Raw genomic sequence first — 17,282 nt, 5'->3', positions numbered from 1 at the left:
TCGCTGAGGGTCGGCGACTTCCTACAGGATCGACCACGTACCAACAAGTATGATGCTTTAAAAGCACTTTTATTGCAGGTATATGATATGTGCCGTAGGGAAAGAGTAGCCAAACTACTGCACCTCAATGGGTTGGGAGACGGTGCCCCTTCAGAACTAATGGATGAAATGCTGTTCCTGCCAGCAGTAATTCGAGCAGCTTTTTTTTAGAGTGAATGCCAGATGATGTTAGGCTCTTGTTATCCAAGTGTTCATTTGAAGGCCCAAAGGCTGTAGCGGTGGAGGCAGACATTCTATGGCTGGGTAAAAAGCACAGCAAAGTAAGGTAAGACGAGTCTGCCCAATCAACCCCTCCAATATTGACCCTGTGTCACACTCTAGAGCTCTTAGCACATTACTCCCTACAGACAGGCAATGCCCCAAGACAAGCAGGCAGCCTGTGGACACCTTGTCTTGGTGTTATTACCACAGGCTTTGGGGAGTAAATACCTGCAAGTGCTTTCCACCCTGCTTGTTTGCGGGAAACTCCCTGGCCAACTGCCAGTAAGGGCTGCGGTGGCTGGTGAGAAACCTGCAAGCCTACTGTATGTAAGGGACTGGTCGTCCCAGCAAAAATTTCTCGTAGAAAGGGGTTCAGAACTTTTTTTTATTTTTTTTTTTTTTTTTAAATTTTTTTTATTTTTCACACCATAAATCACATTAGCCATGATATACACAATTTCTTTTTCACACATATACAGTGACTTTTTCTCCCCCCCCCCTTTCCTCCCAAACCACCCCCCCACCCCCCCTCTCATCCATTTTAGGTATACAATCTAGGTTGCATTAATCCAGTCAGACAATGTTGTCATTCAACAAAATTACACCAGAAATTCTACTGAGTCCATTCTTTTCTTTCCTTCTCCTTCCATCAACTTAGGTAATGTTTGTCCCCGGTAGGTTTTCGCTATTGTATTTAATGTAAGGCTCCTATACTTGTTCGAATATTTCAATATTATTTCTTAACCAATATGTTATTTTTTCTAATGGAATACATTTATTCATTTAAATTTGGTAGTTTATTCCTTTTAATTTGGTTATGTATTCCATTAATATTTAAAGACATATAGTTCAGCGTAGCCCTTTTATATTTTGTTTATCTTCTCTTTCCGTTTTTCCATCATTACCTTTCCTCCTTTTCCATTTCTGTTTTCTTATTTTCAACTCTTTATAAGACAACATTCCTACAACATCCAACATTTTCCTTATTCTCCTATTTCTATCTTATTTATTCCCAATCTCCCATTCACCTCCTGAGTTGTCCTTTATCCCTTGTCGGACAACCGCATCTCCCCTCTCCATTTGGATTTGCGAATCCACTCGCAAGCGTCAACTGATTTTGCAGTGACCGCTATTTCCCCCCACCCCGCCTCCCCCAGAAAAGATTTCACTTTTCATATGTCACAAAGGTCACTCTTTTAATTCCCTCCTTATTCTCTCTATTCCATTACCTTCCCTTATTAATTCTTGTCTATACTATCTATATTTTCCTCTAAGTACAGATACATTCACGTATGCTCCTTGTCTCTATTCACTCTTATACCTCTTTACCCGCATACATATCAATCGTGATCATTTTTACTCTCATTACCCGTCTTCATCCCTCAGTCTATTTTTGTCTTTACCCACATACATATCAATTGTGATCATCTTAACTCTCATTACCCGTCTTCCTCCCTCAGTCTATTTTTGTAATTGTTCTGCAAATTTTCGTGCTTCTTCTGGATCCGAGAATAGTCTGTTTTGTTGTCCTGGAATAAATATTTTCAATACCGCTGGATGCTTTAGTATAAATTTATACCCTTTCTTCCATAAAATCGCCTTTGCTGTATTGAACTCTTTTCTCTTCTTTAGGAGTTCAAAACTTATATCTGGATAAATGAAGATTTTTTGCCCTTTATACTCCAGTGGTTTGTTGCCCTCTCTTACTTTTTCCATTGTCTTCTCCAGTACCTTTTCTCTTGTAGAATATCTTAGGAATTTTACTACAATAGATCTTGGTTTTTGTTGTGGTTGTGGTTTAGAGGCCAATACTCTATGTGCCCTTTCTATTTCCAATTCTTGCTGTAGTTCTGGACATCCTAGGGTCTTAGGGATCCACTCTTTTATAAACTCCCTCATATTCTTGCCTTCTTCATCTTCCTTAAGGCCCACTATCTTTATGTTATTTCTTCTGTTATGGTTTTCCATTGTATCTATTTTTTGAGCTAGTAGTTCTTGTGTCTCTTTAGTTTTTTTATTAGATTTCTCCAATTTCTTTTTTAAGTCTTCTACCTCCATTTCTGCTGCTACTGCCCGCTCTTCCATCTTGTCCATTTTCTTTCCCATTTCTGTTAAGGTCATCTCCATTTTATTTATTTTCTCTTCTGTGTTGTTTATTCTTTTTCTTAAATCCTTAAATTCCTGTGTTTGCCATTCTTTAAATGATTCCATGTATCCTCTAATAAGAGCAAGTATATCCTTTACCTTGCCTCTCTTTTCTTCTTCTATTTCACCATACTCTTCCTCTTCTTCTTCCTCTGGGTTGGCCATCTGTTGTTTCTTTGTTGCCCTTTCCTCCTCTTCTTTCTTGTTTATGTTGTCTTCTGTGGTCTCTTCTTGCTGCAGGTGTTCTGCAGCTGTCGTTGCCGGCTGTGGAGATCGACTCCCCAGCTGGTCCCCCCTCCCGTCGGTGTGTCTTTTTTCATTCGCATCGCGCATGCGCGAAGTTTCGCGCATGCGCGGTTGCGCACTTTTACTCGGCTCTGCGAGCCATTTTTGTAGTCCATTATTTACCGACCTGAGGGAGCGGGTTTCTCTCTCCGCAGCGGGCCTCTTCGGACAGGTAAGGCCTTCACCTTTTTCCTCCTTTGTCTTCTCTTCCTCTCTTCTTACCGTTGCTTTCGACTTTTCTTTTTTTGTCGCCATCTTCTTTCCACCTTTATACTCACTTTTCTGTAACTTTTATTTCTGTGCCTTTGTGTTTTCTCTTGTTTTTCCCGACTTTTCTGGAGAGGGCTGGAGTTCACCGTCCGGCCACTACTCCATCGCGTGACTCCTCCCTCAAGGGGTTCAGAACTTAGTGTATTTCTACCCACCAGTTTTGGCACACGCCATCCTACCCCAGACCTGCAACTACGAGTAGTTAACAGTTCCAACATTCTGACTTTCGGCACAAGGAAGTTTGAGAATCATCTCTTCACTTGGCCATTCTTTATAGCAGCAGTATCCCGACCTATGCTCGGTGCAGATTTTCTTCTGACTCGTTCATTCCTCATTGACTTAAAAGGGCGTCAGCTAATAGATGGAACTACTTTTCAGACTATTCCTCTGGTGGACGCCTATACCCTGCTCTGGGCCTCCAAACATTAAATAAAAAAGATGAATTCTCCAAGCTGTTAGAAGATTTCCCTTAGATTACTACTCTATGATTTTCTGCCTCCACTGCAAAGCATTTGTACTAAGGGTTCACTTATTCATGCTAAAGCGTGTCACTTGCCTCCAGAGAAACTGCGTTTAGCTAAGAAAGAGTTTGTCAAGATGAAGGAATTAGGTGTCTCCATTACATATGGTCCCGAAACACAATGGAGGTTGGCTATCATGTGGAGATCACAGGAGGCTTAACAATGCCACTTTTCCGGATCGTTATCTGATACCTCAGGATTTCTCAGCTAATTTGCATGGAGCGAAGATTTTCTCCAAAATAAACTTGGTGTGGAGCTACCACCAAGTACTGGTAGAGCCGGAAAGACATTCCAAAAACAGCAATAATTACCCCATTTGGGTTGTTTGAATTTTTACAAATGCCATTCGGATTAAAGAATGCCGCTCAATCATTTCAACAGGTGATGGATGCTTTAGGACGTGGTGTGACCAATGTCTTCATTTACCTCAACGACATTTTAGTGGGCAGTGCGACTAAGGAAGAACATTTGGAACATCTTCATACACTTCTTATTCTTCTTCAATACTTTGGACCGACCATCAATCCAGATAAATGTGTTTTTGGACAAGAAACGAGTGATTTCTTGGGGCATAGGATTACTCAGGAAGACAGGACTCCACTTCCATCCAAAATAGAGGCGATTACCAAATACTCAAGACCTGCTACAGTTAAAAACCTGCAGAAGTTCTTGGGAATGGTAAATTTTTTACCGTCAGTTTCTTCCGGGAGCTGCTCATATCATGAAACCTCTTTTTGATTTACTGTCCGGAAATGTCAGAATCATCCATTGGACTGAACAGGGAAACAACACCTTCTTGAAGACAAAAGAATTGCTGACTCATGATGCCATGCTCAGCTACCCAGTTTTAAAGGCAGCCACCACACTTTCGACAGACGCTTCCAGTATTGGCGTAGGAGATGCACTTCATGCGGACAATGGAAACTTAGCGTTCTTCAGCCTCCATCTTCGTGAAGCAGAGAAGAAATACAATGCTTTTGATAAGGAGCTTTTGGCCATTTACTTGTCTATTTGACACTTCTGTTATATTTTGGAGGGCAGAGATTTTACTATATACACTGACCACAAGCCCTTAACATCTGCATTTTCTAAGGTTGCAGAGCCCTAGTCAGCGCGACAACAATGGTAATTATCATTAATTTCAGAATTTTTCACAAAAATAGTACATATTTCCAGAAAAGACAATGTCGTAGCTGATGTACTTTCCTGCTCTGTTCCACTCAAGGTTTTGTCTGTAGATCAGGGTATTGACTACACAGCTATGGCCGCGGCCCAAGAATATGATCATGAGATGAATGTTTATTGGACTGAAATCACAAACCTGCAATTGAAAAATGGAGTTAATGTAAACTACTCCTGTGTGATAAATCAATGGGGCACCCATGCCCAGTAGTTCTGGCATCATAGAAACGTCGAGTATTTGACTCTGTGCATGGTCTCTCACATCCATCGATTAGATCGACCGTTTGTATGGTTTCCAACAGGTTCGTGTGACTTGGTCTTAAAAAAGACTACACCACACATGTCAAACTCTGGCCCATATTTGGCCCGCAAGATCATATTAAATATATATTAGAGTTGGCCGGCTGGCCGCCGCGCCAGTATAGCGCATGCACACTGAAGGTGAAAATGAAGACGCCGGAGGTGTGGAGAGATCTTAGAGTCCAGAATCCCGGGGATTGGAGCGCCGCATTCAGCCCGCCCTGCTCCCAGACACACAGACGCAGCTGTTGGGGACCATCCTCGCTGGGTCTGCGCTTCAGCGGCGACGCTGGACCAAACGTCTCGTTGGCGATGCCTTCCCCCTCACTCCGTGTGCGGCGGACCCTGCCTCCTGTTCCTTTTGTTGGAGACGAGCCCGGCGCCGTGAGATTGCAGTTTAATCCCTCTCCAACCATGGGAGGGGGGTGGGAGCAACGCGCTCTTCTCAGCCAATTCCTCCACCACCCCGGACACCGGCGTTTCAACGGGGGGTTCGGGTGCCTTCGTCAGGCGACTGACCTGTTGGTCCAAGACAAGGGGAGAGCGTACAAACTCCACACAGACAGCACCTGAACTCGGGTGAACGTGGAGCTGCAACCCCACATTCCACATCAGGAATTGGGAGCAGTGAGATGGAAGCTTATTTTGTTCCTGTGATTTAAGCCTTTCTTGGGGTGGGGGGGGTCCTTCTCTGACAACTTGCCTAAAAATTAACCTAATCAGATGTGGAGTTACCACAATACAACAGTTCTCAACCTTTTTCTTTCCACTCGCGTCCCTGTGCCATTGGTGCTCTGTGATTAGTAAGGGAATGCTTAAGGTGGTCTGTGGGTGGAAAGAAAAAGTTTGAAGACCACTGCTTTAATCATCCCTCATTGACTCGTCATGTGCACGGTTTCAGACGCTAAAGGAAATGGGCCAATGACAATGACAATGAAAGAGTTTATCCCAAACTATTATTAAACATTTATTTTAATAAGAAAAAGTTTAACATTACATATGTTGAAAGAAGAGAAAACATGCAGATGTTGTTGAAAATTTTCAATAAATATTTAGTTCGGCCCTCGACTTAGTCCAAGTTTTTAATTTTGGCCCTCCGTGAATTTGAGTTTGACACCCCTGGACTACACAAATGGTGAGGTCATGCATTTCCTGCCAGAAAGTAAAAGTTCTGCGGCATACTAAAGCACCACTGCAGTCCTTCCCGGCAGTTACTCATCATTTTTCTCATGTCCACGTGGACATTGTTGGTCCACTTCCTGTTTCAAGAGGATACTGTTATCTTTTTACAGTAATAGACAGGTTTACGCAGTGGCCTGAGGCTTTGCCTATGGTAGATGCTACTGCAGACACTTGTGCTCTGGCATTCCTCAGTTCCTAGTTTTGGTTTACTGGTGCATTTTACTTCAGATAGAGGACCACAATTTACTTCGTTGCTGTGGACAGCCTTGTCTTGCTTGTTCGGTACAACAATTCATCATACAAATGCCTAACATCCCCAGGCCAATGTAATGGTGGAAAGGTTTCATCAACATCTTAAGTCAGCCTTGATGGTTTGGTTAGAGGGCCCGAACTGGGCTAATGAGCTATCCTGGGTATAACTGAGCATTAGAACAACTCCATAGGAGGACCTCCAACCTTCATCTACAGACTCATGCATGGTGTACTGTTGGTGGTCTCAGGGTAGTTCATCCCCCACCATTCCAACTCCAATGATAATCCTAAAGAACTGTTGAGCAGGCTAAGGGAGACCATAGGAAAATTGACCCCTATACCACCATCGTTGTTTGGAGGACACTCTTCCTTCATGCCTGAAGACTTCAAAAACTGCAAATATGTCTTTGTCCATTGGGGAACACTTGCTCAACCTTTACAGATGCCTTATGAAGGACCTTATAGGATACTCAGACAAACTAAGGCGACCTGTATTTTCAGCATTGGAGGGAAGCCACAGTCTCACTATTGACAGGCTTAAACCAGCTCATGTGGACAAGCCACTCCACTGCAGCAGCCAACAGTCTGTTGCAGAGCTCAACCACCTAAAAGACAGACAAACGTTTCTGCCGGTTCTGTCGGGGGGGGGGTGCAAGCGTGGGGCGGGGGGGGGGGGGGGTTGCAGGCGTGTAGTGGCATTATGGAGGCACTACACTCCCAGAAGACATCAAACTGGCTATATAATGTCAGTGCATGATGACGTCAGCACGTGTCGAGTGTGTGATTCCGGCTTTTAAAAGGTTGCATGGGTTATGAGGAGTAAATCATTTGATTCACTCTAAAAACACCTTGTGTGATTATTTTAACATGTCCACTGTGATTCCAGTGGCCTAAGGTTAACAGAGAGAAGAGTCTGGACATAAGTGTTACAATTGCAGGTAACCTTATTGAACACATAGGAGACAAACGGGAAGATGTCAAACAATGCTCAATTACTCTACTACTAAACAACTACATGGACATTCATATTTGACCCAGATTGGACTCCGATACCAGTGGCCACCTATCTTCTACACACTGGCACACATGTACACACTTCTGATTCCCTGTACCAACGGGGATGTGGCTCTTTGCAAGCACTGATCTATTACAGTATTATGGCTCAGCTTAAGTGTAATGCACACCTTACCTGCGACTCCTCCACCATTATTCACAGTAGCAACTTGGTGTAGGGTGACGTCCAGGGCTTGGACCACGAAGCAGAGAGAAAGAAATGTGCATCGATGTTTAATACAGCTCTGAGCTGGGCGTCTGTCCAGTGATGACCCTAAGTCATTTGAATGCTCCAATTACATGGTGTGCACTAATGGGTGGCCAGAGTCCAACCTTGATTGGCAGGTGATGCGACTTCTGAATAAGTTTCAGACAGGGAGGACAGGTGACCCTTTGCAATCCACAATGTTCTAGACAGAGAGGCCACATGTTTCTCCACAATCCACACATAACGGTCATTGACTGCACCAAGATTTGAGCCCAAAATGCATCAAATGAACTTAAAAATGTTCAGGATCCAAAATCTTCAATGTCCAGTGTAATTATTGTACTTTAAACCCTCATGCCCTGAGTGTGTACTTGTGATTCACTGATGACAAAGTAATTACTGAGTTACAGAGAGTGACTTCTCAAATGCTGCATTTCATGCTTTATCTTTAAAAAGTATGGGGAGAAAGCATTTGGAAACAGATGGTTCCATACAGTGTCAGCATTTATTAGCTTCAATCAAGAGGAGGAGGAAACTTCTCCAAGTTGCTTACCCAAAATTTATCCCTTAATTTATGCTGTAAAATATCGACTGGGGTTTCACTATGTATGAATTATAGTCTACTTCAGAGCAATTGATTTACTGTAAATGAGTTTGGAATGTTCTGATGGTGTATATACTGAAAGTAGAGAGCACCAAGTTCTTCGAAGTCCACTGAAGAAGTGACCTATCCTGGACACCCAACATCTCACTTGTCAGGAAGGTGCAACAGCATTTCTTGAGAAGGCTGAAGCGGGCTAGCATACTAGCCACCATCCTATCAACAGGAACTCTCTCAAGAGTGTCCTGGCCGGCTGCATCACAGTGTGGTATGTTTGCTGTAGAGCGTTGGATCGGAGGTCAATTCACAGGATCATAAAAATGACAGAGAGGTTTGTTTCCCTCTCACCCATCCCCGCTGCCATGAATTTGACCTACCAGGATCATTGTTTGGGGCTTGCAAAATTATTGCCTTGCCAGTAGCATCTTTTATCTACTCCTGTCGGGAAAGAGATACAGGAGTATCAGAGCCGGAAACATCAGGCTGAGAAACAGCTTGTTTCCACGGGCAGTGAGACTGTTGAACAACGGAAGAACTGCTTATATGAATCCTCCTATATTTATTTCACTATATATATTTATTTTTATTTATGTATATATGTGCTGCATATGTATCATTTGTATATATTTATGTGCTTGCATGTTTTTGCACCAAGCTCTAGAAAACGGTGTTCATCGGGTTGTACTTGTAAAATCAGATGATAATAAACTTGAACCTGAACTGAATGCCATCCAATGAGTTGGAAACAAGGCTGGATTAATAGCAAGATTTACAGAATATCTTGTCTGTTCACTTGCCAAATACCAAAATAAGCAAAGTCTTGTTACAGAGTCACCAGTGTTCAAAGAGATAGTTAATTGAGTGAGATGTGGAATTATTCAGTCATTTCTATTCTGGCTGTGAATTTTACTGTTCATATATCCTATTAACTGAGTATTTAAAAGGTACATGATTGTATATAATATGACCTGTATTCACTCTTTCCAATGTTTTTTTTTTGTATTTTTATTTATCTTTTCTTAATCTATCCATGTGGTCCCAATATCACGAAAGAATGATTTGTGAAGTGGGGTTGGGGTGGGAGAGAAGGTGGAAGCAGATATTAAATTTAGACATGCAGTACAGTAACAGGCCCTTTCGGCCCATGAGCCCGTGCTGCCCAATTACACCCAATTGACCTACACCAGCAGTACATTTTTAACAGTGGGAGGATACCAGAGCACCCGGATGAAACCCAGGCAGACACGAGGAGAATGTACAATCTCTTTGAGGCGAATCTGGGTTGCTGATGCAGTTACAGCATTGTGCTAACCGTGCCACCCTGGTATGATGGTGACTGTTAAGAGGCATTTAGATAGGCATGTTAATGCACTGTGAATAGATGGGTATAGATCATGTGCAAACCAATGAGCTTAATGTTTTTTTGCTTCAAGATTGGTATAGGTGATATGGGCCAAAGGGCCTGTTACTCTGCTCCACTGATCTATGAGTCAATTTCATTAAAATATTTACCAGTAGGTCATCTGCATTACCTTTGGTACAATTAAAATGTGACCACTATTATTCTATTTTTATCAGGTTACATAATGGTATGCGCAGGTCATGAAACCACAGCCTGCTCGGGTAAATACAAAGTCTGTACTTCATTCAACCTTCCAAAATTTTAAATTTAAATATTAAAAAAATCTTTTGCAGTTTTCCTCCCTAATCTCCACTAAATTGAGGGTAACAAATTATAGAATATGTGGTTCTGCTTTTCTAACTTGAGAGGAGTAATGTGCATTATTGTGCGCTAAGTGAATGGAAACTGTTGACTTTAGGCTCTCTTTGATAGTCATCTTTATAGTTACAGCACATTTGAAAGAAAATAAACATCCCTCTCTGCCAAAAGGTAACCTGCTTTTAATTGTTACATATTTTAATGTAGTCCAGTGGCAATGTTGTTGCTCTCTTTTCCCATCCCCTCCTCCCCTTCACAGCTACTGTTTAAAACATTCAAAGGGTTTAATGAGTGTACCATTTCACTTCACAGGTAGTACTTGGAATGTGACTGGATCCTTGGAAGACGAGCTCATGTACTGCTTCACTTGCCTGCTGTGTACAGAAAATGACCAGACTGATGTTAGGAAAGACTTTGGAAAGAATATGCAAAGCAGTGCTCTTGCTGTGTGTAGTGCACTTTCTTATAATGATGATCTTCTACTTGGACGTCTACACCCAAAGGTTTGACATATTCAGCCGCTTTAACAATAGGAATTATTCCAAGCTGCATCAGTACTTTAACATCTCAAAGCCTAATGGAACCTCACTGACCATCCTGGGGGGTGAAGATCATTTTCTGCCAAGCAGGAAGTTGGAAAGTAATCTTACAGTCACAAAGAAGCCTTTACCATTATGTCCTGATGTCCCACAAGGGTTAGGTAAGATGCTGAATTCAACTTTTTTTAAAAAGAAAATGCTTGATACATGTTGATCTGTAAAATGCATTGTTGATTCTGGTTGTCTAGGTATCTGAATTAATAATGTGGATTATGCTGAGACTTTAATGCCAATAATTTATTTACTTTTTTTTATGTTGTTGCTATATTTCGCTGCAGTGATTTGAAGAGACTGGAATAGACTGTGCTTTCAGTTATTATTTTCTGCTTGATTGTAGAATGTCTCCATCATTTCGGTTAAGCTTCTGGGAGATATTGATTAAACTGGGTTCAGAATTTATTTTGGTGGTTTTGTCTCTGTATTCTTCGGAAAAAAAAAATCAAGGGTAATTTTAAAGGAAAGGAATTACAAAAAGGATATTTCAACTAGTTATTTAGAGTGGATTAGCATAAAATTCAAAATTAGTTTTCCGAAAAACTCCCCACTATATCTCTGCCTTTGGGTTGCTCGAATAATATCCACTGCTAATTTCGTATTGGATTGAAATCTGCTGTTTAAAACATCTTCATGTCTGCATTTGGAATCAGCTTTGTTCAGGTGTAACCATTACGATAAGGTGAACAACTAATTCTGGATTATGTAGTACTTTTTGCAGAGGCTGTTAAATGTAACATTAGAAATCTGTGAGTGGAAGTTTTTATATGAAAGCAGAAAATGCTAGAAACAGTCAGTAGGTCAGAAAACATATGCAAAAAGAAAAAATACGGTTAATATTTCAGGTTGAGGATCCATCAGAATTGGGACAGAGAGAAAGCAAGTTAGTTTTAAGTTGCTGTGAATGTAGGGAAGGGAAGGAAAGAGCAAAGTGGAGATGAGAGCTGTGAATAGTTGCTTTGAGATATTTTGAAAAGGTACTATGTCCAGAGGGATGCCTTTCTGATATCTATAACTGATACTCAACAGTTGATATCGAGCTGGCAGCCTTCTCTCCTCTTCTATTTATTATTCTTTATAAATGCAACCAACAATTGTTACAAAAGATGAAAATAGGCTTATGAAATGAATGACAGGCAATGCTGCTTGACAATGTCATGGTGGAAGAAATTTTGGTGAAAGAGGCTTTGAGGTATACCATTCGTAGACTCAACCTGTGAGAAAATTTTATAGAAATTCTCAGGTGGCATTTAAGCATCGCCACGTGCAACAAAATCTGTACAGCTCCTTCAGATTTTACATTGCTTTGACATCTTAATGTTCCTTTGTTACTTCTCTAAATGAACATTTTAAAGCACAAGTCTTGAAAGTACTGAAGCAGCATCTATTCTCTTGACCTGTTTCCTCCGTGGTATGCCGAAAATATTCAGTGGGAATGAAGCAGAAAATGCTGGAAATGTTCAGCAGGGCAGCATCTATGGAGTGGGAAACGGAGTTTATTGCTTCAAGTCAGTAATATTTCATATATCCTGTGGGCTATTGCCCTGTTTTCCTCTCAGAAAGGTTCCTTATCACAGTTTTCCCATGTTTAAAATCAATGACTTTTGGGATTTGACAGGATTAACACAATTTTTCACGCCACTGCCTTTTGGATTAAAAAAATAATGGTGTTGGAGTCTTGGCAGCAGGATGATTTATTTCTCTGAGAATACCGTCGTTTCCTTGGTCTCAACTTGGTGGAGCTAAAATAGATTTGCCGGGAATGCTGACCTAATATTTCAACAGTGCAAGGAGAAATTGTATTTGGCTTCCTTCAAATTATTCAGAGTTCAACGAGGACCAAGGAACTCCCTTGAATCCATTTCAAAGTGGAAAGCGAAAGCTTTGTTAAGCAAGGAATGGGAAATCTGTACAGGTGAAAGTCTGTAATTGATCTTGGATAAAATAATTTGCAAAATTAACAATTTTGTGGGACTCGTGCCCACACTAGTGCTTTTAATGAAGTGCTATGATAATTGCCTGTTCAAATATATGAAATGGGTTATTGACGAATTGCATGCAATCCTTGGTTACTTGAAGGCTTTTATTCCTAACTACCCTGTACGGAGACCCTTTTTATTCCCGAATCATTATCTATGAGATGCTATGTTAGAAATAAGCAGCCTGGGGATGGAGTGGTGGTAGTAATGAAGTATGTTTGTGGATATCTCATGCCAGATTGTTTAGTTAAGGCCAGGTGCTAAATTTAGGCTAATCTCCATATTTCCTTCATCAATGTAGCCACCTGTATTTTTCTCTCTGTATTCAGGATCATTTAAAGTGACAGCCAAGAAATGAACAAAGCTGGCTCTACATATCCCAGTGAGATTTCACTTTGGTCACTTTGCTCACCGCTGTGTACTCCCATTAAAAGCAGCACGCAATGTACGTTTTGTGAGATTGAAGTAATAAATAATAAAATGTATCATGTCAATAATCTTGAGTAACTGAACCAAACGGTGTCCTGATGGGTGAAAGAAACAAACAGCTGTCTTTACAAAGTGAACATGCGCAGGGAGGGAGTGATATAAACTCGAAGGTAAACATCCTAAACCCAGCCCCCCCCCCACTCACCCCCACCACACTGAACTTCTCTTCTTTAATGGTATAGCTTTGATAACTTTATCTAGACAATGCTAAGATGGTGCTTGTCAATGACATCCTTGGTTTGTAGGTACTTGGCTCCTTCTTGTACCACGTTCTGAGGCATTATGAGGACTCATTATGAATATTATGCTTGAGCAGATCCTGAAAAATATGACAGTAAAAGTACCACTGCTCCACAGGAAGTCATAACCACCATACCTTTAGTGGCAGCAGTGCCAAGGTAGCATATCCAGCCTTGTATGCTTGCAATGGACATGATTAATTTATCTTGACAGCGTATTTATTTTAGAACCTAACTGCCAGCATTAATATTGATGGCTGGCAGCTGCATTTGAAAATCTAATTTCTCATTGAAGTGTGATTGCACCAAGCTTTCCCATAGCAGAATTCCACCCACTTCAGTAATGTGATGTCTCAATAATACTTCAGTCTGCTTTGGAGACTCTGCTACACATGGAAGCACTGGACATTTGGAGACTCTGCTACACATGGAAGCACTGGACATTTTTATATATTATGAAACAAATGATATGAAAACAGGGTGAAAAAAATTGATGAGCAAGGCCATTCCTGGCAGATAGGCTAATTCGGCAATTCCACACAGGTTCTGAGGATGAAACAGGGAGATCAATTGCTGTTCCTTTGGTTTTCCAGTGATTGTATGGAGAAATGCAATGATTGCCTTGCAAGGCCTAAGGCCCTGACGGCATACGTGGCAGGGTTCTGAAAATCTGTGCCAAACAACGAGCTGAAGTGTTCACGGACATTTTCAACCTCTCATTGCTGCAGTCAGAGATTCCCACTTCCTTTAAAAGGGCATCAATCATCCTGATGCCCAAGAAGTGTAGTGTGCGTTGCCTCAACGACTATCACCCAGTAGCACTAACTTATACTGTGATGGAATGCTTGAGAAGCTGGTCATGACCAGAATTAACCTGTATGTAAGCAACATTCTGGACCCACTGCAATTCGCCCCTTTCACCATAATCGCTCCACAGCAGACGCAATATCACTGGCTCTCGACTCAGATCTGGATCATCTCAAAAACGTTGACTACTGCTCAGCCTTCAACACTATTATTCCCTCAGCACTGGTCACGAAGCTCCAAACCCTGGGCCTCTGCACCTTCCCCTGCATCTCGATCCTTGACTTACTCGTTGGAAGACCACAGTCAGTACGAATTGTTAAAAATGTATTCCTCCTCAACACAGGTGCACCTCAAGGATGTGTGCTTAGCCCACTGCTCTACTCACCCATGGCTGTGTGACAGGCACAGTTCCAGTGCTATCTACAAATTTGCTGATGGCACCACGGTGGTTGGCAGAATCACAAACGACAATGATGTAGCATATAGGGGGGAGATAGATCAGCCCAATGAATGGTGTCATGTCAACAAACTTGCGCTCAATGTTAGCAAAACCAAGGAGATGATGGTGTTTCAGTAGTGAAACTAATTAAAGGGTTAAGAACCTCAAATTCTAGGGTGCCAATGTTTCTGAGGATCTGTCCTGGAGCCTCCATGTTGATGCAATCATGAAGAAGGCTCCCCAGTGGCTGTAATTTGTGAGGTGTTTGAGGAGATTTGGTATGTCACCGATGACTCTCGAAACCTCTACAGGTGTACCATGGAGAGCATCCTAGCTGGTTGCATCACTGAGGGGCCAATGCTCAGGACAAGAATAAGCTCCAGAGGGTTGTTATCTCGCCTGCGGCATTATGGGGACCAGGGTTCACTCCATCAAGGACATGGAGATGGGACGGTATCCTAAGAAAGCAGCCTCTATCCTCAAGGACCCCCACCACCCAGGCCATGCCCTCTTCCCTCTGCTGCCATCGGGGAAAAGATGCAGGAACCTAAAGACGGGCACTCAGCAGCACAAGGTCAGCTTCTTCCCCACTGCCATCTGATTCCTGAATCATCAATGAAGCAAAGTCACTGCCTTACTTTGAGTTTTCATGTACTATTTTTATTTATGAAAAAACATTTATTTTATTTATTACGATTTTTATTTTGTGAGGTGGTTTACATGAATGTTTACACTGTGATGCTGCCACAAGACAACACATTTTGTGACTTGTTCACGACTATAAATTCTGATTCTGAGATTTCAGGGAGGCGAATAGTGAACAAGTTTTAGGGCTTTGGGACCACTGAGCTGCAAAGAGGAACAGATGAGAACATTTTGTTATTGGAAAAAATAATTAAGCTTAGGGAGGTCTGAGCAACGTTTTTATTTAATATTTTATTTTTAATTTTCAAAAACTTGGATAAATTCAAATAAACAATACATTTGTCCAACAATAGTGTCTATCATCCAGAGTCTATTTTATCTCCTACCCCTGCCCCCTCCTTCTTGTATCCTAACATAAAAAAGAAAAACATACACATATATATATATGCAAAGAACAAAATATTGTTAAAGTCAAAAAAAGAAGAACCCAAACAAACCTAAAATGAAAGGATAAGAAACAAAATAGAAGAGCCACTATTGGACGCTAGTGTGCCATGACCCACTTCACTGATCTCAGGCATTCCACTACTGGCTTGGTTGTTGTATTCACTTTATCTAAAAGGGGTATCATTACATCTGTTCACTAATGTGCTGAGATAGGGTTGCCACATCCTAATGAATGTGCCATATTTCCTCCTCAAATTGTACATGGTTTTCTCCAGGGGAATACAACTCTCCATTTCTGTATTCCATCGTGTAATACTTAGTCGGGGGTCGGACTTCCACGTGACCACTATACGCTTCCTGGCTACTGACAAGGTGACCTTCACAAACTGAAGCTGGTAACCGGACAGTTTAAAATCATGTCCATAATGTTTCACAGAAGGTACAATTCCGGATCCTGTGTAAAATCCACCTTTGTAATTTTTTTTCAGAATGTCGCCCCAGGTCCTCCCAGAAGGATTGGGTCTGAGCAATGTTATTTTAAAATGTTGATGGCAAACAGAAGGCGGCTGATGTATTGAAACAGAAGAATACTGATGCATTGAATTGTGCCACAAAAAGTGCAAGAACATAATAATAGGACTTGGGATGAGGCATCTGATCCATTGTTTCTAAATTATTCATCCATCATTGTCATGACTTAATTAGTTTAATATAATAATCAAGAAGAAAAGAATGCAGAATCAATTTCCAGTATGACCTATATTCTTGACACTGAAGAAATCTTTTTTAGGCGATCACTTTCAAGCTGCACTTACATTATTTAGCTTCTGTAAGCAGTATTAACAGATAATACTGGCATGACTCAAACCATAGAAGAACCATAGAATTAACTCTTATCTATAAGGTGCACCTTTCTGGCTCCACCATAGTTGATATTGCTGTCTGTTCAAATCTGCTATTATCATTATCATCTCTTCTCCAAAGCACAACCATGCCGCGTCTCCAGCCCTGATTAATTCTCCATTTCTTCAACAAGTGTTGCTTCTCACACTCATCTTTCATTAAACTCTGTTTAAATCCAGTTTTCCTCGGTACTGTAGCATCTTTTAACTTGTTCCCATTTCTGACTGAAATTACCAAATGTTCCTCAACCTCCTTGACCAGTTTGCTATCCTGCTATGTGAGACTTCTTATTTGTTTTTATTCTTATTGTTCTAGTCATAGTTAGAGAATCGCTTGCAATGACATAGCTTCCTGTTTCTGCATCTTTTCTGCTTTGCAAATTGTCCTTCAAAATTTTCTCTTCTATTTGCTGCTTCTGTGAGTCATCATTTGAAAGTGAGTCCTGATCTGAAAAAAAAAACCTGACCTACCTTGCCATGACCTATTTTAGGCTCACCACTGCTTTTTTGATATCCAGTATTGCATGGTAGTTATCATTTCCAACGCAGTTTTGGAAAGACTAAAGCCATTGCCTTTAGTATCTCTGTTTAACAGTCACAAATTCCTGCCTTTTTGCCATGCTTGAACCTGTGGAGAGCTTGTAATTAATGCTAGCTTCAGTTGACTACTTCATCTTCATTAACATTGGCCAACAAATCTGCTTCACTTGAACAACTCCTGAAATGGTCACCCATGCCTTTGAATATCGTAAACTGTTCTCC

General features: G+C 41.3%; 1 protein-coding gene across 7 annotated transcripts in view; it reads left to right on the top strand.

Moving 5' to 3' along the window:
- Nucleotides 1-17,282, top strand: part of b4galt2 (UDP-Gal:betaGlcNAc beta 1,4- galactosyltransferase, polypeptide 2) — a 384,372-nt gene that overhangs the window by 44,871 nt on the left and 322,219 nt on the right. For all 7 annotated transcript variants that reach the window (XM_069938861.1, XM_069938856.1, XM_069938855.1 and 4 more), the window contains exon 2: nt 10,293-10,680. In XM_069938861.1, the coding sequence (XP_069794962.1) occupies nt 10,368-10,680 (313 nt within the window). In that variant the 5' untranslated portion in view covers nt 10,293-10,367. The remainder of the gene's footprint in view (nt 1-10,292; nt 10,681-17,282) is intronic.

The sequence above is a fragment of the Narcine bancroftii genome, chromosome 5 (assembly GCF_036971445.1).
Source record: "Narcine bancroftii isolate sNarBan1 chromosome 5, sNarBan1.hap1, whole genome shotgun sequence".
In the NCBI taxonomy this organism is placed as follows: Eukaryota; Metazoa; Chordata; class Chondrichthyes; order Torpediniformes; family Narcinidae; genus Narcine; species Narcine bancroftii.
The sequence above is the reverse complement of the archived record's forward strand: the minus strand, read 5'-3'. Positions and strand labels throughout refer to the sequence as shown.